We start from the raw sequence: 20,887 nt of genomic DNA on the forward strand, positions 1-20,887 counted from the left end.
GGACACATAAAAAGTGGGCACATGTTTGATTTGGGGCATGTTAGAATCAGGCAAATACTGCTAAATGAATCAACAGTCTGTTCTGGCAGTTTTGTGTTTTTCTGCATCTTGTTAAATTCGACCCGCCGGATAATTCGATCAGTTTTGCCGATCTCGTCAGGGTCAAATTAATAGAAGCCGACCGTAAATGAAATCCCCTACTTTCAAGGCATGGAATACCCTTATATTAGAATAAGTGTGCGAAAATTCTTAAACCTCGCTTTCGGCTAAGTTTAATAGATTTTGTTTGAACATTTAGCCTGAAAGATAGTGCTATGAAAAAATCAGGCCTATGCAGTTCGCTAAGTAGTCGATGGGTGCTCATGGTGGTTCAATCACTGCGTCTTTATTGTGCATGCTATTTTTTGTTTTTGTCAATAAAAAAAAGTTTACTTGTGAAAGGCACTTTTAAAGGGACACGAAAGGCAAATATTGAGTTAAGCTGCATTTGTAAATTATTCTTCTGCAATAGCAAAGGAGCCATTCCTGCTGCGAGAAGAGACTTGGTACGCCAGAAAAAAATATAAAATTGAAAGATGCATGATGATGCCAATCTGAAGGCTCCACACCAGCTTGCAATGACATCATTTTGGCAGCGTGAACTCGAGTCTAGTTACAGTCAATGTACAATTTTTTGCACTTCCTAAGGGCCGTGAAAATGCCACGAAAAATCAGGCAGCCCGAAAAAAATTGATGCATTTCTTTTACAGCTCCCAAGAGCTCAAATTGCCATAGCCACATCCAAAATAGCTTGGAAACCCTGCAAGTACACCTATTATTGGTATTGGTGCTCGTATTGTCACAGGAGACAGCTGGTGCAGGCTTGTATAATTAAGGAATGCATACTGTGTCTCATTGGCATAGCCAGAGGGGGCCTCCTCCCTTGATATTTTCTAACAAGCCCCCTTTCCCACAGAACAGAAAGTTTCAGGAGGTGGGCTCTGGATGAGCGACATGGATGAAAGGGAAAGCTTGAATGTGAAAGTAAGGCAAGGTCTAGTGGCAGTCCTAAGGGTGCAGCGTGGTGTCATAAGGTGATCCTTTCTCTCATGCACAGAACACTGGCCCTGCTCGTAGCTCACCTCTACTTAAAGGGCCCCTCACCAGGTCTGGGCATTTTGGGCTGACAAGCGTAGAGCATACATTGCGCAATAACGATCGTGTCTGCAAAGTATTACATCGCTACCTGCTGTGGATAGACCTGAAATTTCAAACTGAACGCCATTTTCCCTTCTCCTCACGGCCACCATACTTCAATCGGGAGGATGACGTACACGTGCTAGAGCACCTATGTACACATTTTTGCACTGTGACGTCGCCCATGGTGACACACTTCAGGGAATATTCGAGGCAGCATCTGTTATTTGTGTAATATGTTACTTGAATAGATGAATTAAAGCTTAGTGAAATAATAAAACACGCAAGCCGAATGTCAACGTTTTTGTTTTACTTCGCACCGCAGCAAGAGAGATGTACTTCCATTTCGTCTGCGTATTCCCACACCGTGCAGTCGCGCGAGCAAACCCCGAAACTACGTAATTTTCTGCCATGCTCCCTCATGGAATCATGCTCTGTGATCTGCTTGTGTCTGCCTCAGTATTCGTGTAGCACCGAGGTATACCGCTAGTCAGGTGTCCTTGTGCACAGCACGCAAAATAGTGCACTGCACGGAGACAATCGCAACAGTTCGTGTGCGAGGCTGTCAGCGGAAGTGCGCCGCGCCGCAGTAAAAGTGAGGAGAAAAAAAATGAAGGCAGGGCCCGTGACGTATGCGTCATGCGCTCCTCGAGGTCCGATATGGGAGAACGCGGGGAAGGAATTCTGCTTGCAGAGGCTAAACGAGGCAAGTGGAGAGAGTCTTGCTTGGCAGTGGAGCTCAGCTCCTGAAATCATGGGTTTGCGGTGCTGAAATATTTCTGTCTCTGTTATAAATGAGCTGATTTGAAAAATATTTGTCGTGGAACGCTCCCTAGAGAACACGTAACAACTTCCAGTGTATAACCAAAATTTGCTATGGGGCCTGGTGAGGGGCCCCTTGATTCCACCTCGTGTCAACCATAAATGCTGAGTGGGGATCAGCGCTAAAAATTCTACACATAAATAAAAATAGGACAAGCATGTGCATAAAATTGGAGGCATTGTTGTTCCCCACCAGTCCTTTGTGTTGTCAGAGAGCTTCTCATTTGTGGTACTTGACCAACCATGCTGCGTGGAACAAGAACATTGAGAAAATATTGCGACTTGCTCGTCAAGGAAACACATAATAAGCATGCCCTCCCCCCCCCCCCTTTCTTCTTTTTCTTTACCTTGTCTCTGACTTTCATTATGTTCATAAATTTGAAAATAACTTGCTGTTAGGCTAGTTTCTACACACCGCCAAGAATGAAAACAGGGCAAAATACAGAACAAGAAAGAAAGACCTACAGAATGCTGATTTACGCATAGCAGAATATACCAAAAACGGGGATACTGGGCCAGGGAAGCTAACAAACCACAAGAACAACAAGTACCAAGGCAGGTAGATGAATGACCTTGAAGTCCACGCAGAAATGGAAATATAGGAGTGTTAGGGGCTGCCACTCCGTTCAACAACCTGGTGAATGTTGAAGAGTGTGACAGTGACTAATGGAAAATAATTTTAAGAAGGGGAGGGGGTGATGGTCACGAGAAGGGGAATGGTGGAGGACATGCATAAAAGGTATAAGGAACAAAGGTAGCAGATAATTAGGGACATAGGGAGAGTGTCTTGTCACTGCCCGATCGCTCAACACCAGACGGCTGTGGCAGTCGCCTAGCTGAGGCTCGCCTACCCTGTTATAACATGTGCTGCTTGCTGCAGAGAACCCATCCTAACTAAACGTCTCGGCAATTTTAAGAATAGACAGGTATTGGGAGATGCGATGCTTTAAAATCTCTTGGAGCTAGTGGTCCTTATTTTACTCAGAACTGCGGATACTGTAATTTTCGCGAAGGCTTCTAAACAGGAAGCAGCCCTGCTTCAGACTGTCTCCCTCATCAGTTCCCGAGTTTGATAAAATAACAATATGCATCGCGTGATGACGACAATACCATGATCACAAGTTACTTAAAAGCATCTCTTCAAACAAGTCCAACAGCAGGTCTCTGAAAGTGAGTGAAACTTGCACCATATGATACTATTGACGTTCTAGTGCAAAGCTTCGTTCCTATATGTTTAAATCTAGAATAATATAGCATGGCCACAATGCCGAAAGCGCGACTAAGGGTAGGGGACTTGCAAAATAGTATCCGCCCTCTTCCTTGCGTAGCCGAGGCCTTAGCACTCACTAGAAGGTGTGGCTAAAAAACAACGGTGATCTGCACTGGTACCTGGCCTGCAACAAGTCTGGCCTGCAAACAAGAACATTGTAAGAAGCCAACAAAGACATCAAGGACAACATAGGGAAAATTACTTATACTTACTAATTGAATTCAAGAAATGATAAAATAATGGAAATGAAAGTTGATGGAAAGCAACTTGCCACAGGTGGGGAACGATCCCACGTCTTTGCATTACGCAGGTAATGCTCTTATCAATTGAGCTACTGCAGAGCTGTTTTCCCATCTACTTTCTTTGGTATTTATGTTTTATACTACTAGAACTAACCTTGGGACTGTTATCCAGTGCCACTACATGCAAACCTTGGTGGCGGATGTAGAACATCCATTCTGACGCACATGCCACAAGTATGTGATCTTTTTAGGGGAAGGCGACGGGTCAATAAGCTCACACATGCTACCTGAAGGCATCAATGTTGTCGGATTCAAGACCTTCGTTATGTAATGAATAAGAAGAAAGGGGCAACATTGGTGCCTTCAGGTAGCATGTGTGGGTTTATTGAGCAGGTGTGCATGCACACACACACACAGAGGGGGATGGAGGAGGGCAAGGAGGGGTAGTAGTCGGCGGAGAACCCCCCCCCTCCAAAATTAATTTCTGGCTGCGTCGCTGCTGTGTCCCATAACAGTGACCCCCTTCCTTTCTTGGTATGCTTCACCGCAATACATCACATATGCTTCACCGCGTGACATCACTGTATTGCAGCGAAGCTGACTGTTGTAAACTGGCATTATGCCACGTTTGACAGCACGCTTTCTGCGCTTCGGAGCCATTGGTGAGGATGGCAAAATCAAAGTCGGCACCATTGTTGACAGTGACGAATTCTTTCAATGAAAAACACGGTGCTGAGCAGCAAGAAGCTTGGCAGTGAATGTTGAAATGGCAAGGCCTATCATTGCCGCAATGGTGGCTACGGTTGCCAGTGGAATGGGGTGCGAGAGTACTGGTTCGAGGTTGCTAGGTAATCAAAATTGTGGTGTTGATGGCTTCGATTAATGCTGTTTTGGACCTGCTGCCAGGGCAAAAAGTCGCAAAAATTGGACAATAAAGGGTTTCAGCGTCTGAAATTTCAGGCGTTCTTATATATTGGCTCCATAGGGTAGGTGGTGATGCTGCGAAAGTGTTTAAAAAATGGGTTGTTGTCTGTAGTTGCTTATCGGGAAAGGACTGCATTGCATTCCATAAGTAACCACCAACTAAACCCTAGCAAATTTCAAAACCATTTTCTTATTCAAAACAGCCTGAATAGAATAAACATACTTCAATATCAGTAATGTCGCACTGACAATCAGCACTGAGGTTTTGGCATGAAATTCAAGAAAGGCCAGTTTTAACTTCATTGTCTCCAGTACTTAGCCAACCTCTTTCTACCAAGTTAATGAAATGATGTTTGAAAAAAATACTTTACCATTCTAAACTACTTTAGCGTAGTTGTTTATGGTCCCTTTAAAACTATCCATGTTGCACTTGTGTGCTGTATTATATGCAGTTGCTAAGCTCATTGTTGTCCAGAAAACAGTTCAGGGGGCATGAAAAAAGAAGCAGAATGCACAAATGCTTTCTTCTCTCTTTATGTCCATGTTCTTTGTGCTGTTTTCTCATCAGCAGTGAACCAACTAGCTTTATTTGACACTTGGGTACATTGGTGCGCTTCGCTTGTTTTCACTGAATTATTGTTCTGTGTGATAAAGCAGTTATACTTTTTTCTAAAGGTGTTGAAAGATCAATGCTGGGAAAATTTATCTCTCTTTCTAATCAATCATGAAGCTACTCTGCATGGGATAGCAGGCTGGCATGTGGGAAAATGCCATATAATGCCATACCCCCCACAATGCTAACTGTTCTGGTACGCTCTTGAATTTGAAAGTTTCATGACTCAGCAGGTGGCTACAAGACAGCCCTCTCCTCCCCTTCCTTTCTCAAGAGAATTGCTTTGCATGTCACGTTTGTGGCAATCTTTTCTCTATGCGGAGCTGAGCTAACTTGGTTTCGCCTGTTTTTCATTATTGTCATTCTTGCTGAGTAGCAAAAATGTTGTTGCTAGCACTGGAATTTTACAGTTGCCCATTCATCAGTGTTACTTATGGCAGAGAAGGCATGGGCATGTGGGCTTGCAGTGGCAACTGACTAAGCATCACATTCCTCATTATTATTCCACAAGCTTTGACTGCTTCATTTCTTGCACTAATTGACCACTTGGTGCCCTAGTGCTTCAGCCATATGTTGCATTTGGGTTGTGCTTGTGGTACCAAAATCTGGGCACATTGCACATGGTCTGCCTGGCTTTTATTTAAGTACTTTTCTCATGCACCAATCTATTGCATGGAGAATTACTGTGGAAACTTATTGTTGGCGCTGTGTGTGCTGTGAAGATTGCTTATACACAGGATTTCACTGGCAAGCAGCTGAACTTTCATTGTGACACCCATCATAGTCGCACACATGCTGGGTGCTGTCGCACTTTGCAGCTTGCAAGACGAATTCTTAGCTAACTCATGTTTGAGATGCAAGCTGCCATGCAAGTTGTTGTTCAAAGCTGTATGCCAAGCATTGTGCAGTCTTTATGCATCTGAGCATATTGTATGGGCATCGCTTGGTTGCAGAATTTAGAGCATTATACATTATAGCCCTTTATAGTTAACCCATACTTATTATGCAAGGATGGTGTGTGTGCAAGGGGCCGAGTTTTGGAACTCCCATTGTTATACAAACTAGTGTTGAGCTTTCAAAGTTGGCTGCTCAGTAGACGAGTGCAATTGCTGTAGAGGCATCCGTCACCACTGCAGTCTAATTGTGAAGAGTGGCCCAAAACGTTTTCAGCCACGTGCCCTCTGCCGAGGCGGGGCTCGTACAAAGAAGAAGAGGAAAGGAGGCAAGCCAACTTCCTCTTAACTTCCATATTGTGAGATGGTGAGTTGTCCGTCTCACTTCAAACACATCCTGTCTACTTCACTGCTCTGCCTCTCACCTCGTGCACTGCTTTCTGTTTTTCTCATCAGCTCTTACTGAAAACATGGCCTAGTTTTTGCAGAATTTCTACACACACTGTAGAAGCACATTCTCATGGAGAGAGAGAACCATGAGTTAAAATGCCATTGTCGTCTTCCTCCTATATTCACAAATGTGCTTTGACTCTTTCTTCTAGTCTCTATTAAGTAGAGGGCACTGTTAGCCCTAGGCTGAAGTGTAGTCACTGGGGTCAGAAATGCTGTTTGATTCCTGCAATGAGATGTTTGAGAAGAGCCCTTCTACTCCAGTCCCTTTGCGTGCACACTAAAGGTGCCTAGTTACAAAATTTGAGCGTATGGATCACGGACGATCATTACTGAATACGGTAAAATTTTGTTAATTTGAGCTCCAATGGGGCCGTAAATTTATTTTAATAAAATGAAGTTTGAACTAAGGAGAACCTCTTTAAAAAGTGCCCGATCAGTTGTGTGGTACCGTGCGCAAAACCACTGTCACTGAACTTGCATTAACAATATCCTCTTTCCTCCATGAACATGGGATGAGGTGAGTGCGGTAACATGATCAAGCATGCACTGAAGGCTCGTTCCTGCTTCTTTTATTAAGCCGGCTAGGAAAGGAGAGCACTTGCTGCTCTGCGTGCTTCAATTCGGTCTCGGATTCCCGCGTGTCATTTCTTGTCATTTTTATGGCACACCACGTTACGATAGCTTGCAACACATTGAACCTTTGCGTTTGGCTTGGGTTTGTACAAAATGCAATGCATTTGTATGAGGAATTTTGTGTTAAATAACCGTTGCAGGGTTATTGGAGTTCTATTTCGCTGGAGTTCTTCTCTATTCAAATACATAGGACTTTGCCAGGACCAACAGAGCAGTTCTAATTATCCATCTACTTCAGTTAGACGATTTCGAACTTAGGGATTTCACTGCAGTAGTGGCTACTTCAGTTTAGTGGTTCCTTTTACTTGGCAGATTGGGGGAAGAGCATTGCCATTTGTTGGGCGTGTTGGTAAATTGACTTGGAAAGTATATGTAGCGTCAGTGGACAAGGATAGAAGGGAGATGAAACAAAGCATCTGTGCAAGAAGGCAGGCCTTAGCTGCTTCGTTATATTGGCAATGCAAAATCAGGATGCCTTCATATCATGTTTAGTGCGAAGACACATAAGCCAGAGTGCCCGCTAAGGGTAATAGTAGTTTCGGAAACCGGGTCATGGCACAAAAGGTTTGCTCTTTTCTCGCAAGAAAAACTCAGAATTCTTAATATTGACGACCCATTCTTGGTTAAAAGCTCCGAAGAAATCGTGAATTGGGAGCAAAACCTTATCAGCTTGCTCCTTTGACATAAACGACTTGTACTACGTACCTAAAAAAAAAAAAAATAGCATTCATAGAAGAGTGTATCGACGAACATAGTGCTGTTGCTTTTCAAAATTCAGCCAGTTTATCTGCTCAGGGTTTTTAGATATGCTTCGTTGCTATCTTCACTCTACCTATGCAGCATGGAATGACAAAATATTAATGCAAAAGCAGAGTGTCTGCATTGTTTCATGTTTAGCACTTATGTTAAGCGATATTTTTCCAGCCCACCATAACAAAAGACCGTCATGAACCTTGTCGGAGCACAGGGTGGTTAAAGCCGTTAGGTACGTTTATGACTATTTTTCGAACCAGACACATGTTCAACAGCAGATAAGCTCTACCAAGTTTTTTCTGCAGGTCTCAACCCACTCAGTACCACGGTTCAAAAGCCAACTGATAACATACTGCATTTCCTGGATATTTTAGCTCGAGCTCACAAAACGGCCCCTGTTACATATCGGTTGGCCCACTTAAAGCTTGCCAAGAGGAGCATTGCAAACTTGTGTTTTGGAAATGTATTAAAGAAATCTTGCCACCATAAGATCTATAAGAGTCTTATGGATCACTCGGGAAGGTTATCAAGAGCAGTTTCCAGAGTGAGTGTAGGTTTCGGTCATAGAGGGGCTGCTAAAGAGATGCTGTTCAGACAGTAAGACTTGGGACGCGGCAAATCAACAAATGGAAAGCATAGGGAAGGTAGCAGTAGTGCCCTATCTGCATAGATTGGCACATAGTCTTAAGAAAATGGGCAGCTATGTGAACACAAAAAGGGTCTTTTCAGCGCCAGAAAAACTTAGGAAAATAGGTCGGTTAATGGTCTCGTACCATAAGCGAGCTGTTGGATGCTCAACAAATCATCTTAAAACACCAGTGGGCTGTGTAGAAGCTGTTGTTTACAAACTTCCACTCTCCTGCAGGGAAAAAATTCATCAGACAGACAGGAAGGTGTCTTAATGAGTGACTATGAGAACATAGTCTAAACATGAGAAATAAGCAATACGGTCATCTGTCCGCTTACCGTCAGGAATGCGGCTGCGCACCAGTGTATGAGTCAAAGCACAAAGATAAAGATGTGCGAGAAATTATTGAGGCCAAAGCTGTCTGTTGGGATAGTGATATGCGTGTTAGTGCCCTTTCGGTCAACTTGGTAAATAGGGAGACAGCCTTTTTGGATGGTTAGATTTTTTATATGGCACCACTGTGCATGGGTTAAATAGGTGAATGTTGCCTGAAAATAAGCTTCTTGAAGTAATAGAGCATTGTGGCGTCATCTCCCTTCTGTCCTTGTCCGCTGGCACTAAATATGCTTTCCAAGTCAGATGGAGGAAGAGGTTGAGCTAAAAGTGTGTTTAGCCAACACGAGGCTGTTGACCTGAGTGAGTGTGCTTATAAGAGAGAGAACCACAGTCCAGCAAAGGTCAACAGGGCCCATTGCAATAGCCAGTGACAGAATGGGGAATACTGTGAGAGTCTAAATTTGAAATAATCTGCCCACTGTGCATGAAAATAAGACAAAATTTTGTCCACTAGCATAGTTTAAACCAGGCACAGGTTTGGTCATTCAATCAACCATTTATTTATACAATGCATACAAGTAGTACATGGACATACGAGTAAACAGGAGGAGTTCCTACGGCACAAGGCTGTAAAGGCTCAATGATGTTAGTTGCGTCAATGACCAAAATGCCACACAATTGCCGGCAGTGGTGACAGTTTTCCTAACATTCATTCAAGTGCTATAGTCACTCTTCATTCCTAAATATTTTTTATTATTAATGATATTGAAAGACATAGTGTCCTCATTGTCAATTAGAACAGACTGCAGAAGAAAGTTTGTATCACCTACAAATGGGATTCCATGACTTGGGCCGCAATAGCACCCAATTTCCAAAAGCAAAATCAATTTTGCACTTATGCTGTAGTAACTTGGAAAACATACTAATGCTGCTAGTAAATGCCCAGATTCTTTCAACTTTTTTCTAATATACCCACACTTATTAATCAATTTTGCAGCAATAATAACAAGGAAAGGGTGCCCATGGGCATGAGGTCAGCTTTGTAAAGGCCGTTAAAAAGCTTTCAGTAAGTAACTTATATTTTTCACCATTTTGCACCATTTCTTGCACAGGTCCCAAGAAGAATTGGTAATAATTTGGGTGAGAGTGGTAGGAACCACCTATTTTTCCTCAGTTGCTCCTCTGGTTTCTTTAAAAGGGCCCTGAACCACTCTTTATCAAAGTGAAGAAGGGCATTTGAAGTGAAAATAGGCTATTTCAGAAGTACTTTGCTGCAAAAAGTACTTCAATGCGTCCTGCAGAAACGGAGTTATTGGCCATGAAACACAGCCTCCGCTGTGGCCCTGTTCCTACTTCAATGCCTTGCACTGCGAAGGCTACGGCACAGTGGGGCATGCCCACAACGCTTTGCCTTTTAAATATTACCATGGTGCACAGTTCAAATTTAATTTTGGATGTTAACATAGATACCACGACCTTCGCCTTTGGTCTGTCCTTGGCTTATGTTTAGCCTGTGACACGCTAAACATAAGCCAGGCACGGTTTTCCTCAGCAAGTCGCAGTGCGCTTAGCCAGTTGACTCGCGGTGGCACCCTGCAGCAGCCACAGTTTCTACGCCATGCAGCTGACCGCAGCTTGATGTCAGCTATCGGCCAATAGCAGCCATATAACGGAATGAGGAAGTAGTACGTCCAATGACAAAGTAGTGCGTCTAGAAGAAAGTGAGGACAGGGCCTTCTGTTGAAAAGAGAGCATTCGAGAGAAAGGTGACTTCACAATTCGCTTTGAAGTGCCACGCACTGCACACGACATTAAAACTTGGTTGAGATGTTCGCAGCAGCGTATGCCACCCGTGAACTCTGTTATTTCACCAAGCCCGAGGGGTGGTACAGGGCCTTTTTAAGCTCTTGAGGTCGACAGTTCATTTGATTTCTTTATTGATTTGTTTCTGTACATCAACAGAAATCAAAGCAAAGGGCTATATAGCCTGATGGAGGCTTTTGCTCCAAAGTATAGTTTGGCATACAGACATAATACAAGTAGGCAAACAGCAACAATATACAATACTTAAAATTAGGTAATCATTTAACAATCCAAATTGACCTTATAGGAAAAAAAGTATTAACTCAGAGCAAAGATGTGAAGCATACTGTACTATAAGCATATTATAAGCATATTGTAAGCATTCATCTAAAAAAGAGGCATATGAATGAACGTTTATAGGTTCATCTATATGCCTTGACACAAAGTATCTACATTTATACACAGCCTTCGTAATTACTCATGGTGCCTGTGAGGAGGGTGTCTAAATGTTTTTTTCAATGCTCGTAACATTTGTACAGCACTAGTAGTAGCAGTAATGAATTCTGGTACAGTTGTATTTTTAACCTTGCATTGCTTACCACAAAGCTGGGTCTTGTGTTCGCTATTGTATGTAGTAGTAGTGCCGCCATAGTTAGGGCGATACCAATGGGCACCACTAAGTGACTCGAAGGTAATGGAACCCAGAAGGGATTATAATAGAAAGATGTACAGGTAAACCTCGTTACAACAAACTTCAATATAGCAAAATTCGCAATGTTATGAAGAATTTTAGAGTTCATTACTGGATCTCATTAGAATGGCGTGTATTTTTGTCCTCAGTGTAATGATGTCTCTTTATCCAAAATTTCACCACCAGAATTTCACCGCTGCTGCAAAAGAAGACCAGGGCATTAGATTGATAGATTGAAACTGTACTGGAGGCACCACTGGTCAGCTGGTTGAATTACATGTACTTGTTCACAGATGCACTACACTTTGGCAGCCTAGCTGAGTGTGGTGTCGGGAAAAGGCATTAAGGGATCAAAGATTAACACAGTGTGTGTGTGCAGCATGTATTTTTGTGATTTGCATGTGCGGTTGTCGTACGTTTAGTAGTGTCAGCGATGTCATTGGTGCCACTGTCAGCCGTCAGCCTGCTATGTTTATGGGAGTGCCCATGACAATGTCAACATGACAACTCAAGGTCATTTTGTTCAGTGACAAAATGAACATTTTTCTATGCATCTCAATTGATGAAAAGACAGAGGATGTGCGCCGACTAGTTGGGAAAACTGCGAAAGTTACCCACAATCTTGAAATAGCAGTTGAAGGATGAAACAAGTGCTCACAAGAAACGTCTTAAATGTTTTGTGTACAAAATTGTAGACAAAGCACTATTCTTGGGGTTTATCTCCATCTAGGCATAAAATATCACCTGAAGAGCTTCTCCAGAGGAAAGGACATCACTGGAGAATGTGAAAATGCCCTGTCGACACACAAGGGCCCTGATGAAAACCAGGCTTTGCAACAACAGTGCTGCTGCTAAAGGTGTATTCCTTTGTCGTGGCTCATGCATCTTGATAACTGAGGTGACTGCAACAGAGTGAAAACTGTAGAAGGATGACGTTAACGGGACTATGAAGGGTTGATGACAATGGCATGAAGGCAATGAAATTATGACTATGGAATAACCACAACAGCTTGATAACAATGCCATGCAATTTGGTGTTGGAGCTGATGTCTGCTTCTGTGCATCAGCTGTCACGACAGGCCGCCTCTATTCACATTATATCCAGTGCTTGTTCACGCCATGTCCGGTACCGGCCAATCGTGCCACTGTTCCCAGCAGCCAGCAGGAATGACAATGTTATGATGGCGATGTGATAGCGACATTACTTTCAGTGTGACACATTCGGCAAGAGCTATTTGGTAAGACAGCATCGAGCAGCAGCAGGAGGAAAGTCGGCCGAAGAAAAATGACGACAGTGGTATTACAAGAAAGCCGTAATGACAGTGGTATCACGATGACAAAGCGACGACGGAACGACAGCATGATGACGATGATGGCGTGACGACGGCGTGCTGGTGTTGGGGCTCATGTCCACACATATGTCCATCACCTGGTGCTGTGGGTTGCCTCGATTTGTACTATATCCGGTGTTTGTTTCCACTGTGTCCAGTACGAGCCAATTGTCAAAGACTGTAGCAGCATGGATGACAATAATATTACGACAACAGATTGATGTCGTTGGAACAATATGACGACAATAGGTTGCTGTTAATGTGATGACAATCTGACATGCAGTGACAGCAAAAGAGTGAAGGCAGCCCACCAGGCAGTGATGACAAAGACGAAGACAATAAAGGAATGGTGACAGCATGTTTATGTTGGAGCTTACGACCGCAGCTACATACATCATCTTCTGCCGTGGACCTCCTCGATATAGATTATATCCAGTGTTTTCGCCATGTCTGGTATCGGCAAATCCTCCAAGACTAGCGAAAAGCCAGAAGGGACGACGATGATGACAGTGTGATGACATGATTTGCTCAGCAAGACAGCAGCCAGCAGCAGCAGCAAAGAAAGCTTTGCTTTAATATAATAGTGAAGAATTGTTGATGAGAGAGCATTAGTGCCAGTCTGTTTCCCAAATGTTTGGTAGCCCTATCTGGGTACCTGTGGCACATAACTGTGCCTCAGCATGGATGTGTGTTTTCATTAATTTTCTCTACAGCATATGAAAATTGAATTGGTGTATGTGCCCTGCCTGTATGGAAGAAATAGTATTCATGGTCTTGCCATGGAATAATCTCTTGGCATGTACCTACATATTGAATGAAAGTTACCAGTACAAGTAGGTACCTTGTGATTGTGCTTCTGTTTTGTCAAATTCATAATGTAGAAAAAAAATTCGGTTTTTGTTTGGTACAGAATTGGTACAGAATTGCTTTCCTTCAACTGTTGTGGACACACTGATTTAGGTGGTGTACAGAAACAGTTGCATTCTGTGGTATTGGTACATTATGAATAACACCAAGTGGTCGAAATCAATCGAGTGCCCACCACAATAGTTTCCCTGCTACTAGCCTTCCATGTTTGCTAATTGATCAGCAACGTCATTGTTTGGCACGTATGTACCATTAAAATGTTTAAAGCCAAGCAATTTTCCTAAGTTGCAGACTGTTGATCTGCAACAAGACGAGCGCAGTTATGATGGAAGCATATTTGCCTATTCTGACTCAGTTTGATGAAAAGGCTTTATAATGCTTTTTACTTTGTTTTTATGTGGTTAACACATGTGCCACAGCTTCTTTGCTTCTCTTGTGATTTGATAGCCATGAAGTAGTGCTTGGTGTTACTACATGGCTACATTATGATGACTACATTTAATGTACATTTAATGATCGTGTTTGGTCTTGCACATTGTAGTGCTAATTATCTCCGCATGCCAAGGGCTTGGAACACAAAACACCGGCAGAGACAACAATGATAATGACTGCTGGGATGCGACCGGTTCAGAATTACAATAAACTACCTGGTTTCCCTTATATGCAGCTCCACCTTAGAACACACATGCTCACACAAGAACACACAAGACCAAACCATTCCTTTGTTTTAAATGTCCACAACAGTTGAAGGAAAGCAATTCTGTACCAATTCTGTACCAAACAAAAACCGAATTTTTTTTCTACATTATGAATTTGACAAAACAGAAGCACAATCACAAGGTACCTACTTGTACTGGTAACTTTCATTCAATATGTAGGTACATGCCAAGAGATTATTCCACGGCAAGACCATGAATATTATTTCTAATAATGAAAAGCATGTGTGTTCTAAGGTGGAGCTGCATATAAGGGAAACCAGGTAGTTTATTGTAATTCTGAACCGGTCGCATCCCAGCAGTCATTATCATTGTTGTCTCTGCCGGTGTTTTGTGTTCCAAGCCCTTGGCATGCGGAGATAATTAGCACTACAATGTGCAAGACCAAACACGATCTTGCCATTTGGTAGCATGCCACCGTCATGACACTGAAACCCTAATGTAGTCATCTCATCTTGTTTATGATGCTGACATGCAGAGCACCAAAATCTGCCCATTTTCTTCTGTTTGCAGAAAGAATCTCTCCCGTAATGTCCTGATGAAATCCTGGGAGACCAGGAGGTTCTGGCTCCTGGACAGGTGTGGTGTCTGCACAAGCTTCTTCAGTGCAGCGACTGAGCCACGCTGCATTATTTGCGCTTGATTGTGGCATGGTGCCTTATTAATATGAGAATGAAATAAATGAGATCATTTTATTCAAACTGCCATCCAGGATGTGCAAGGCTTATATTTTGGCGTACAGCTGTGCATCTCTGTTGACCCACAGTTGCTAGTGGCAGATGCTGCTCTGTTAAGTGTGGATCCGTGCTCTCTCTCTCTGCCTTTTTTCTTGAAATGTTATTTGGCAGTTGCAAATAGCAACTTTTCAGACCTAATATAATAGGAATTCAGTACAGCTGGAAGCAAATCAGGTCGAAAAACAGTCGCCCAAAAATATAAGCAATTACATATGTGTGTCAGTATTAAATCTTTTTTTTAATGATGAACAGCCTTTTTTTATATATAATTGATTTCAACATACCTAGTTTGCAACATTAGCAAGTTTCTATCATTACACTGCACATAATGAAGCATCGTTTATGAAAAGAACAGATCCAGTGTCAGGAACAAATAAGCAATTTGTATACTTGGTTCTCCTAGGAGCATATGTGGCTGTACATTAGCAGAATAAAGTTTAAAAATGCCTTGTGGTGCACTTAGCATCTATATACATTTGAGACAAAATGACAAATAAGTATAGTCTGCAGCTATGGAAGAGCAAAAAGGGAAAGTTTCTGTGAAGTGGTTGTGGCTGATGGTGTCACTGTTATATAAAATATTACAACAAAGCGTATTTAGATTTAATACAAAGAGCACACTGGTACAGCATCCGTAAAACATAGTCCAGTCGGAATCCAGCCTAATTTTAATCGCGCTCCCAACACGAACGTGAGAGCCCTCTCAGCTGAAGCATGACACTTTTGAATGAACCAGGCAAATGTGTTCTGAGCACTCGATTTCGACCAGCGCAAGCGACTTTGACCTGAATTGGTTTTCATTGGGCGGCACGTGATCCTGGGCTGTGAGAGTGCGGGCAGTGATGGTGACCGCCTGTGATCGTGTGACCTGTGCTCTTTCTCTCTCTACATTCTTCTTATTTTCCTCCCTATCTCTCCTTCATTGCTCAGCGTTGGGTACCAAACTGAGTTTTCGGTTCTGGTTAACCTCCCTGCCATTCTTATTTCTTTCGTCTCTGTCTCTTTTGCTATTTATCTTGCATAATATTGCTCGTTGAGGTATAGAATAGGGCACATGGACGAGCTCATTTGGAGCATATAAAAGACGGGGGTCATTTTTACTTCCTTAAAGAAAAGAAAAACAAAAAGACACACACACAACGTGCCAGAATTTTTTTGTTAAACGTTCTGCAGCATCCTGGATTGTTTTACTTTGTTGCTGGTAACAGACGCATAGTCACTGTTAATTGAGTTCATATCATGTGGGTATTGCCCTGTTGTGTGGTGGTGGAAAAGCGAAGCAGGTAAAGAGTGTATCCAGATCGCGAGTGGCGTTTAAAATTGTTGCTGGGGTATTGGCCTCGACACAGCAATTTTAAAATGCTACTCACGATCTACCCTACAAGCTTTTCTTCATCTTCATTCTCTCCTTTCTGGTCAATAGTCAATCGTACTAGCAATCAGCGATTCATTCATTCATTTATTTTATATGGAGCGTAGTCATTCTTGCGCATTCTTTTTCTTTTTTTGCAGTAAACAGACATGCAGAATCGAAAGAAAAGGAAGAATCGTGTAGCACAAGCCCACTGCATTAAATAAAATAATAAATATAATAATAATAAAACGGAAGAACCGTGACTGAGAGCAGAAAACATTGCCCGGCATATTATATAGCGGACGAAGAATATGAAAAGAGCAAAACGAAAACAGGCTGTCAATCCTTTACCCTTTTGGTTGACCTCGCCTGCAGATATCCGTTTGCCTTCCCTACGCTGCAAGTAATAAAACAGTCGGGTTTAACGAGGGAGCTATAAACTAAATAAATAAATTAAAAAACAGCAAAAGCACACAAGAAACAGGCTATTCTTTCACTGGGCGGTGCATGTACGCCGACAAGTGTTATTCACTGCAGCGCCAACAAATGAAATCGAGAGGAAAAGATAACGACAGGATGGAACGCTGTCTAGCAGCTGACACTACATTTTCTTTTGGCCTCACCTTGTGTAGGCAGTAAACTGTTTTGCCGTGCTTGCTTGGCACGAACATTATAAAGAGAAAGTAGTCATAAATAAAACTCCCATGCTTTGTACTTCTGGCTGTTTCAAGCTAATCTGTCAACTTACGCTGACCCGCGTCTTGTTTTTCAGTGCATTTTCTAGCCGCATTATTGAACCTCTGGGCGTGTTGCGCTGTGCACAGTACACGTAGCCTAAGGTCCTGACGCAATATTGTGGCTCCTAGATTATAGGCAATCGCTGGTCGTCCACTTGATTACCATTTATGTGACCGTTCTCACTGTTATGGTCTCCATGTTAGGTAATCACTGTTACGCAGAACGGCACAGCGCTATAAATTTGCATATGTGCAAAATGTATTCAAAACAATGTGTTCTAAAGGGTTACGTGAAGTGCTTAAAGGGCAACAGCTCGAGCATACCCTTGTCCGGCATATGCGTTAGGGTCGTAGGTTGTATGTGCGCCATCTGCGTGCGCCTCACATCGGCGATTTCCAGCTGCACCCTGCAGCGTAGCCTTTCATCGTAACGCGAAACGTGAACTCGTGTTTCCGTAGCTAGAGGCATGTTTCCACCGCGAGCGTGCTTTCGCGGGGACCGGCTGGCCTACGCAGCAGCTGCTACATTGGGGGCGCGTTTAACGCGAACGCGAGCACCGGGTTCGAAACGAGTCGCCTAACCTAGATATTCTGGCGAGGCCATGCATTTGCAGCGAGATATGAGCACTTTGGGTGACTAACATTTTTCACGTTGCGAGAGTCGCGCGTGTTAATATTTCGCGGCAGCCCATGTGTTACCCATGAGTCGTGGACGATAAGTTCGCTAAGAAGCGATTTCTACTGAGAAGGGTCTCCTGCTTTCATTATAGGTATTATATATATATATATATATATATATATATATATATATATATATATATATATATATATATATATATATATATATATATATATATATATATATATATATATATAAAATTGAGTGGTGCTACAAGGTAAACAGAACAAGTATTTAATTTCGACAGTTTCGATCGGTGGACCGATCTTCATCAGGGCCTACAAAAAAATGGCAGTTCGGCCCTGGTAGGGAAGACACCAGACCGGGTACACTGTCGTTCTTACATACATCAAACCGAGAGGAACAGTTGTGACAGTGATTGATTTTCGGCTCCTTGGCAGATTTACAGCGGCCTTTGGCAGCTATGCAGGGCAAGAGGAAGGCGGAGTCACGTGTATGTAGAGCAAGGAGGTCAGTGAGGAAAAAAAAAGGAAAAAGAAAGAAAACGGAAAGAAAAAGAAAAAAGCACACAGGAGGAGGGAAACGTAAGACGGAGAGGGAGAGGGGCGGGAACTAGCGGCAGCTAGGTTCCCGTGCACCCGAGGCAAGAAGGGAGAAATATATATATATAATACCTAAAAAGTCCCAATCAAGGGCATTACATTATAGGTGCACAAATGTTCTGCTGTTAGTTTAGCTTGCCTGACTTGATGGATAGTTATCAATGGCAGTCTTGATTGAAGCGTGACATGTCGGTGAGTGTGGCAGCAAAATAGAGCGCTGAAAAGTACCTGTGTGGGCATGTACGCGCAGGATAAACGGCATTGGCATGGTGAAGCCGAGAGATACGATGAGCTGGAACTATGAGTTGGCTGCCTGTTGGTAGTGGATAAGGAAAGTCCATGAAATAAGCAAAGACTAGTTATTCGACGCAAAGGAATGTACGTGCAGCTGAGCTTTCAGGCTAGAGATACTAGAACGGAAACTGTGCTCGTTGTGCATAAATCGGATCACACAGTTCCTGACGGCCTCAAGTATGCTGCTGTTTAAGCTTGCTTGGTGGGGATCAAAGATCGCATAAGCGTATTCCAATGTTGGTCGGTTGAGAATTGTGTAGGCTAGTAATTTTGCAGAATAATATACTAGGAACAAAAAACCACGCAAGTTGCCAAGCGAACGGTTAGTTGAATTTGCCATGTGAATTACATGTTGCGTCCAGGTTAGGTCGCGAAAAATGCAGACCTAACTATTTAACACAGTCGACCTGTGTTTTGGCGCAGCTGTTTAAGAAGTATAAAGGAACAACGTAATTTCTCCGACATTGAGAGGAAATTAACGAAATCCCACTGATGTTTAACCAGTCGGTGCACCGTTTTTGTATACCGAAAAGGTCATCCTAAGAAAGCGTGCTCATTGGATTAATTTTGATGGCTCGATACACAACAAACGAATCTACAAAAGGGGGGATGTTAAATAAGGCGCTAGAGAAAAGGTCATTTAATGTAAACAAAAAAAGGAAGAGTTCCATGGACGGATCCTTGCCGTCCGCCCGAAATTACTGAGAAGAGATGAACTTGAATTAACGAAAACAAATTGTTGACGGTCGGTCAGACAACCTCAGAGTCGGGTGTAAGCTGGCCAGAGTCGGATGTAAGTTGAGGCGCGAAAGCTAGTCCAGTAGGCCTGTGTGATAAACTTTGGCATTTGGTGCATGCACAGGAAGGTAGAGGTAAAGCAGGGTTGATTGATAGCCGACAACATCTAACGTAAAAAAACTGTCGCTGAAGGATATAGTGCTACAAACAAAAAATTGTTCCTTCCTGCCTGTGAACCGACTAGTAAAAGCAACTTGTGGTTCGCATTCGAGCTCCTGTAAAATTCGCTCGCGATGTTCATTTTGTTTGAAACAATCGCACTATGAGCGTATAGAGAGAGAAGGAGATTCTTGATGGTGGGAAGGAAAGGTTGGGGTAAAGTGCAGCGCAGTAACTCTCTCTCAGCAGAGGACACCTCAACCGCGCTGCACAGGGGGTAGGGAATGAAAGCAGGGGGAGAGAAAGAGCACCGCTGAGCGAATAGAGACCCGAGCCCTAAATTACAGCAGTCTGAAAAGGAGCAGCCTCTTTACGGCCTACCTAAAGTCAAGCTTTGCGTCGTTGCCTCGCTCCCTGCATTTTCCTATTTTTTCCCCTCCTTGCTTCGCTGCAACCACAAGGGCTAGTCTTTCTCGCTTATATCTAAGAAAGCACCCGCTTTCGTGCACTGACAAAAACAGTGACAAGCGTGCACTTCATTTGAACACATATGCCTCTCGTGAAGGACCGTATCGTGCACTCTCCCTACCCGGATGTTCAAATACCGGAGTGCACGTTGTACAACTTCGTCGCAGAATTCCTAAGGCAGTATGCGGACAGGACGGCTTTTGTAAGTGCCTTTCTCTTATACTTTTCGTGCTTACTATTAACATGCGCCCATTACTTATCCTTCTTGCGGGGACGGATTTTTGCCTGCCAACAACCAACAAGCTAACAACGATGCTCCGACGCGCGTGCATACATCGCAACTTTCTCAAATGTTGTCGCCGAATCTTGTGCAATCAGATCGCATGCGTGACGCGAATAGGGGTGTGCATTCTTGAACGTGCGTGAACACCAGCGATTACGCTGGAATCTATGATAAGTCATGCATAAACAGCCAGACGCATCTGACCCGTAGATCAGATTTCGACGATCGACGCCTGTGTTCGTCCCTATCGCTGCGCCTGAGTGCAACTTGTTTTTTGTGGGTCAAGTTCGCCAAATAAAGAGTTACCTCGCGACGCGTCTGAGAGTGACTCTCAGTTGAGACGCGGCCTGATTCTTCACCGTCACGACCGCGTGACACTTTGTATGTTGATGCATAGAACTTTATATTGTCGGTCTTCTAACCGTGCAACATCGGACATTACTAGAACCTGTGTCTCGTCCCTGCTAACAGTTCTTGCATATTCGCCTTCCGCCCCTTACACCCACCGTGGTTGCTCAGTGGCTATGGTGTTAGGCTGCTGAGGACGAGCTCGCTGGATCAAATCCCGGCCACGGCGGCCGCATTTCGATGGGGGCGAAATGCGAAAAAGCTCGTGTACTTAGATTTAGGTGCACGTTAAAGAACCCCAGGTGGTCGAAATTTCCGGAGTCCTCCACTACGGCGTGCCTCATAATCAGAAAGTGGTTTTGGCACGTAAGACCGC

At 43.3% G+C, this 20,887-nt stretch overlaps 2 protein-coding genes across 6 annotated transcripts in view; both read left to right on the top strand.

Moving 5' to 3' along the window:
* The window catches only part of LOC135903778 (WAS/WASL-interacting protein family member 1-like), a 79,174-nt gene extending 64,316 nt beyond the window's left edge, over positions 1-14,858 (top strand). For 4 of the 5 annotated variants that reach the window (XM_065434160.2, XM_065434161.2, XM_065434162.2 and 1 more), the window contains exons 12-13: positions 6,218-6,307; positions 14,665-14,858. In XM_065434160.2, the coding sequence (XP_065290232.1) occupies positions 6,218-6,289 (72 nt within the window). In that variant the 3' untranslated portion in view covers positions 6,290-6,307; positions 14,665-14,858. The remainder of the gene's footprint in view (positions 1-6,217; positions 6,308-14,664) is intronic. The other variant, XM_065434164.2, reaches the window with a different exon arrangement.
* A 4,824-nt stretch (positions 14,859-19,682) lies between these two features.
* Positions 19,683-20,887, top strand: part of LOC135903826 (uncharacterized) — a 37,724-nt gene continuing 36,519 nt past the window's right edge. Inside the window, exon 1 of the mRNA XM_065434238.2 lies at positions 19,683-20,082. Within this exon, the coding sequence (XP_065290310.1) occupies positions 19,963-20,082 (120 nt within the window). The 5' untranslated portion in view covers positions 19,683-19,962. The remainder of the gene's footprint in view (positions 20,083-20,887) is intronic.

The sequence above is a fragment of the Dermacentor albipictus genome, chromosome 4, assembly GCF_038994185.2.
Source record: "Dermacentor albipictus isolate Rhodes 1998 colony chromosome 4, USDA_Dalb.pri_finalv2, whole genome shotgun sequence".
Taxonomy (NCBI): Eukaryota; Metazoa; Arthropoda; class Arachnida; order Ixodida; family Ixodidae; genus Dermacentor; species Dermacentor albipictus.